The sequence below is a fragment of the Podarcis raffonei genome, chromosome 2 (assembly GCF_027172205.1).
Source record: "Podarcis raffonei isolate rPodRaf1 chromosome 2, rPodRaf1.pri, whole genome shotgun sequence".
NCBI lineage: Eukaryota > Metazoa > Chordata > Lepidosauria > Squamata > Lacertidae > Podarcis > Podarcis raffonei.
The window spans coordinates 107,991,834-107,997,767 of NC_070603.1; the positions used below are offsets into that span (position 1 = coordinate 107,991,834).

The 5,934-nt window shown below is 48.6% G+C and overlaps 1 protein-coding gene across 2 annotated transcripts; it reads right to left on the reverse strand.

Moving 5' to 3' along the window:
* Positions 1–4,577, reverse strand: LOC128408917 (zinc finger protein 239-like). Of its 2 annotated transcripts, none has more exons than XM_053378987.1 (2): positions 4,322–4,577; positions 1–1,561 (listed from the first exon to the last, which is right to left on the reverse strand). In XM_053378987.1, exon 2 carries the CDS (start codon positions 1,548–1,550, stop codon positions 384–386), a length of 1,167 nt encoding a protein of 388 aa, XP_053234962.1. In that variant the 5' UTR covers positions 1,551–1,561; positions 4,322–4,577; the 3' UTR covers positions 1–383. The 2 variants fall into 2 exon arrangements, with proteins under 2 accessions (XP_053234962.1, XP_053234961.1); XM_053378986.1 differs by lacking the exon at positions 4,322–4,577 and adding an exon at positions 3,880–4,001.
* Between the last annotated feature and the right edge of the window lie 1,357 nt (positions 4,578–5,934).

Here is a 5,934-nt window from a genome sequence, read left to right on the forward strand (position 1 = left end):
CGGAAGATTCCTCATCCTATCCCACCCGTTAGAGAAGCAGAGTTGTCAGGATTTCCCAGAACCAGATCTTTCCAAGACTAGATCTGGTCTGCGTTCCTTGCTACCCTATGCGCCATGTTGCCTATTCCGCGTTGCAAAAGATTTTCCTGATGTTTTTCTCAGGCACCTCCCACCGTGCATCAATTTCCGTTTCCAACAGCCTTTCTCAACCTGTGGGTCCCCAGATGTTGTTGAACTACAACTCCCATCGTCCCTAGCTAGCAAGGCCAGAGCTCTGGGATGATGGGAGTTGTAGTCCAACAACATCTGGGGACCCACAGGTTGAGAAGCGCTGGTTTGCAAGCTTTGCTAGCACCTAACTGGGACTTCATCAGCTAGGGTTGCTACTCAGAATCTTTAAGAGAGGTCTCCCTTTCATGGATTTTCCGGTGCTTCCGAAGGTTTGAACTGACACTGAAACCCCTCCCGCACTCGGCACATTCGTAAGGCTTCTCTCCCGTGTGCACTCTCTGGTGTGTGATAAGGTGCGAATTGTTGCGAAAGGTTTTCCCGCACTCAAGACAGGCGTACGGCTTTTCTCCCGTGTGAAGCCGCTGGTGGCCCACAAGCACCGAGCTGTAAGAGAAGCCTTTCCCGCACTCGGGACACTTGTACGGTTTTTCCCCTGTGTGAATCCTCAGGTGAGTGACGAGGTGCGAGTTCGTGTTGAATTTCTTGCCGCAGTCGTTGCACTTGTAGGGTTTTTCTCCCGTGTGGATTCTCTGGTGGATGATAAGGTCTGCGCTCCGGCAGAAGTTTTTGCCGCACTCCAGGCAAAGGTAGGGCTTCTCGGTCATGTGGATTCTCTGATGACTTAGAAGACCCGATTTAACGCTGAAGCTTTCCGGGCAGTCGGGACATTGATAAGGCTTCTCCCCAGTGTGGATTCTCTGGTGCATCACGAGGGTCGACCGTCTGCCAAAGCTTTTCCAGCAGTCCTGGCATTTATAGGGTTTCTCGCCAGTGTGGATTCTCTGATGAGTAACGAGAGTGGAGCTCCTGCTGAAGCTATTTCCGCAGTCGAAGCATTTATAGGGCCTCTCCCCTGTGTGCGCCCTCTGGTGCATAATAAGGTTTGAGCTGCGGCTGAAGGTCTTCCCGCAGTCGCAGCACTGGAACGGCGGTTCCTTTAAGTGAGTTCTCTGGTGTCTGTTGAAGTTCAGGATCTGGTTGAAGCTTCTTCCGCAGTGAGGACAGAAAAAGGGCTTCTCTCGCACATGGCTTTTCTGGTGCGCGATGAGGTGGGTACTCTGAACAAAGCCTTTCCCACACTTGGAACAGATAAACGGACGGTCTCCCGTATGGAGTTTCCGGTGCCGGACAAGGTCAGAACGCCGGCAGAAGTTCTTCCCGCAATCGGGACACGTGTGTTTCTTCTTGAGAACTTGTTCTTCCGGCATCCCAGTTCCATGCCTTTCCAGAAAGGCCTTCAAGTGAGGCGTGCTCCTAGAGCTGCCCTCCTCCAAGAGACTTTCCTGGTCGGTTTTCTCCTCTTTGTGTTGGGTCAACATTTTATCAATAGCTGAAAAGAAACAGAGAGAGAGAAAAAACAGAGATGAGGCATTATTCCGCGCTGAGGACTCCAAAAATTGTTTCGTATTGCAGAGAGTCAAACTAGAGATGTTCTGTGGGGATACCTTCCATCTCTACAATTCAACGATTCATACAATCCCCTTACTGATGTTCACAAGCCCTTCTTCCCATTTTCTCAGCCTTTGGTGCATTGTTTATCGATTAAAAATTTTTTAAGCTGCTCTTTGGGTCTGACCTTAAGATGGAAGAGGAAAAAAGCAGAAGAGACTGAATGTGTACATTGAAGTATATACACAAAGTATCAAATGTGGTGACAGTAATAATAATACAACAAAACAACAACAACACCACAAACCGGCTTATAAGTATAAAACCAAATTTACTAGAATAAGAGCTAGAATAGAAACAACAAACATACTAAGGTGCCATGTGCAAGACAAAGCCTGGAGATGCTGTAAACATGGAGCGGATAAACGTACAACTCTATTTTAACAAGTTACATGTGCAGTAAACGTTATACAGACTGGATAAATGAACCCTTCAACAAGTAGCGTAAGTCCAATCACAGAACAGCAACCCCGTGCCGCCACAACGGCAAAGGTAGCACACTGGAGAATATGAAAAAGTTTTTCAAAGCCAGTTTGTGGTGGTGGTGTTTTTTCGTATACATTGAAGCCATCTGGGCATATAAGCAGCATACTTAGGACCACAATACATCAAGGACCACCTCTTTCCATATGAAGCTACCTGGACCCTGAGATCTGAGATAATCTTCTGAGGCCCTCCTTCGTGTGCCTCCTCCTCGAGAGGTCCGGAGGGTGGCAAGACGAGAACGGGGCCTTCTCTACAGTGGCTCCCCGTCTGCGGAATGCTCTCCCCAAGGAAGTTCACCTGGTGCTTTCATCATGCACCTTTAGGCACAAGGCAAACACATTCTTTTTTAACCAGGCCTTTGGCTGGCCTGATGGACATCCTATACCCTTTTAAAATGTGGCTCTTTTTTTGGAGGGGTGTTACAGTATTGGGTTATCATTCTTATTTTGATTTTGTATATTGTGGTCTTTTCCGTGAACCTCCCTGAGACCTCCGGGTATTGGGTGGTATATAAATTCAATCAATCAATTTAAAGTGATAAAATGGTTTACGTGATAAAATGATTCCTTTTCCAGTACTGTTCTGAGAGTTTGCCTCTTGTTTTGTTCTCTGCGGTTATGCTACCCCCCTTCCTTTTTCTCTCTCTTTGGGGTACCAGTAGGACTCACCGCTGCTGGAGTGAACACCATGGGTGGTACTCACCCAATTGATAATGCCAGTCCTGTCCCCGACATACCACAATTAAAGAAACATATTGACAACCTGGAATGTGTGCAGAGAAGGGTGGCCAAGATCTAGGGCTCTTAGTAACCACAAGCTTAACATAAGTCAACAGTGAGATGCAGCAGCCAAAAAAAAAAAAAGCTGATGCTATTTTAGGCTGCGACAACAGAAGTCTAGTGTCCAGATCAAGGGAAGCCATAGTACTGCTCTATTCTGCCCTGGTCAGACCACACCTGGAACACTGTGTCCAGTTCTGGGGGCTACAATTTTAGGAAGGATATTAGCAAGCTGGAAGGTGTGCAGAGGAGGGCGACTAAAGATGATCAAGGGTCTGGAAACCAAGCCTTATGAGGAACGGCTGAGGGAATTGGGTATGTTAAACTGGGAAAGAGGAGATATGATAGCCATCTTACGATATCTCAAGGGCTGTCACATGGAAGAGGGAGCAAGCTTGTTTTCTCCTACTCTGAAGGGTAGGATTCGAACCCATGGCTTCAAGACCCAGAGCTGCCCCACACTCCCCAGTCCCAGATAAGCAATCTATACTGGCTGGCGGTGCCCTGTGGGTGGCATTACGATTGCAGAGTTAACAGGGTGGCACTGCCAGCACACATAAGCTGAGCGGGCCTGGAGCTCTGCTTGGCGCTGTTCTCCAAATCCCGCTAACTAGGAACTGGGGGAGAACGCTATGGCCAACTTTTCCCACACTTCCTCAAGGCCTGTGGCAGTCATATGATACAGTGATACCTTGGGTTAAGAGCTTAATTCGTTCTGGAGGTCTGTTTTTAACCTGAAACTGTATTTAACCTGAAGCACCGCTTTAGCTAATGGGGCCTCCTGCTGCCGCCGCGCCGCCGGAGCACGATTTCTGTTCTCATCCTGAAGCAAAGTTCTTAACCCGAGGTACTATTTCTGGGTTAGCGGAGTCTGTAACCTGAAGTGTCTGTAACATGAAGCGTCTGTAACCAGAGGTATCTCAGCCCGTCCTACCTCCCAGGGCTGTTCTGAAAAGCAAAACGTGGCAATTTCAATATACGCCACACCGATTTCTTCAAAGCGCGAGGCTGGATGAGGCTAATTGTCCTGATCGTGAGAATCACCCCCTATTTTCTCACGCGTAGAGAGATCGCGGGGATCTAAAGCGCCTGCCTCGTTGGCGGATCTCCCCCTTTGAGCAGATCCTAGGCTGCGGACAGGGGAAAAAAAAAACCCATTCCATTCGTCCGTCGTTCTGCTTTTCTCCCAACCGAACCGCTTGGGCGCAGATTGGGGGGCTTCCTCGCCCCCAGCCCTGCTCGGCCCCTGGACGGGGTCTTCCCCGGGGCGATTCGCCCCCCAATCTCCCCACCCTCCGGTCTTGCAAAGAGACTCGACGGGCTGCACGGGAGGAGCTAATGGCCGCCGCGGCCCAGGGCTGCTTGCTGCGTCTCACCTCGGTCGGGCTCGGGCTTTGCAACGCGGGATCCGGGCCCTTGCGGCAGCTTGGCGTCCCTTTCCGTGCGGGCGTCCCCAAGATCCCTCCCCAGCAGGGGGTCCTGCTCCCGTCGATCTGCTGGGATCGTGGGCGGGAGAAGGGAAGGGCCCCGGTGGATAACGTATTTCTCTCGCCCCGCCGCTTCCTTCGGAAATAAGCGGAGGAGGAGCCCTCTGCTGGACGCTGCCTGCCTGCGCCAGGTGTCGCTCGTGGCGTCTAAAAGTTAGGGAGGGCGGGGAGAGGGAGTCTATCCCGCAGCTGGGGAGAGAGATAGAGGGGGAGAAGGTTGAGCTGTTGCATTAAGAGTCGCGGGATGCAGAGATTTTTCTTGCGGCATAGGAAGAAGAAGCGGGGAGCCTTCGCGTGATCTCCAGCACAAAAGCATCCTATGGAGACCGCCTCGCAACCCAACTACTAAGGAATAGGACTGTTGGCTTGCTTGCTTGTTCGTTTCTTAAAAGATATACACACCCCTTTATTGATATTTTTAAAAGACCCCTCAAAACTGTTTTACTAAAAGATTAAATCGAGGAAAATTTGCAGCAGTGCTTTTTAATTTTTTTTTAGAAATAAGGGCCAGAGCTTTTTCAGGGATGGGATTTTTATAAATAAGGGCCAGAGCCTTCTCAGTCCAGGGCCCTGCAGGATTTAACTTCCTTCCGCAGGGCCTGTAAGACAGAGCTATTCCGCCTGGCTTTCAACTTGAACTTAGCCTGATCTTTTATTCCCCTTCCTTCCCTCCCCCTCCCCTTTTTATGAATATTACCCGCTCTGGGATCCCACAGCTAATTCTCCCCTGGTCTCCACGCTGGCCCAAATAGGACTAATTTAGCCAGCTAGCCCTGGTGATCATCTAATGTTTATTGGATGGATTTCCCCCCTAAATTGATTTTTGAATTCTGAATTTATTGTTATTCACGTTTTATATTGTATTTTATGCTGTTTTTTTTGTTGCATCAATTAAGTGTTTTAAATTTGTTGTTAGCCACCCTGAGCCTGGTTTTTAAACCAGGAAGGGCAGGGTATAAAGAATTTTTTAAAAATATTATTATTATTATTACATTTATACACTGCTAGATTGTACAAAAACTGGTTTACAGAAGAGATAAAGTCATCCATTAAAAAAAAATGACAGTGATTGAAGGCCAATGCACAGAGAAAGTCGTCAGCTGCCTCCACAGTAGTGCAAGTCACACATCTGCAAGAGTAGAATACAGTGCGGTGATCTGAGGTTCTTTCGGGATTTAAGACGACATCTTTCAAGGTTCGTGACCTGTGCATGCACACGCTCATGAAAGTGTAGATGTACATACAGTGGTACCTCGGGTTAAGTACTTAATTCGTTCCGGAGGTCCATACTTAACCTGAAACTGTTCTTAACCTGAAGCACCACTTTAGCTAATGGGGCCTCCTGCCGCCGCGCCTGATTTCTGTTCTTATCCTGAAGCAAAGTTCTTAACCTGAAGCACTATTTCTGGCTTAGTGGAGTGTGTAACCTGAAGCGTATGTAACCTGAAGCGTATGTAACCCGAGGTACCACTGTACTTCGTTCTCAAGAAGCAGACACAGAA

Excerpts from the sequence above, each read along its gene's own strand:
- LOC128408917 (XM_053378987.1), bottom strand. The coding sequence starts at position 1,550 with ATGTTGACCCAACACAAAGAGGAGAAAACCGACCAGGAAAGTCTCTTG.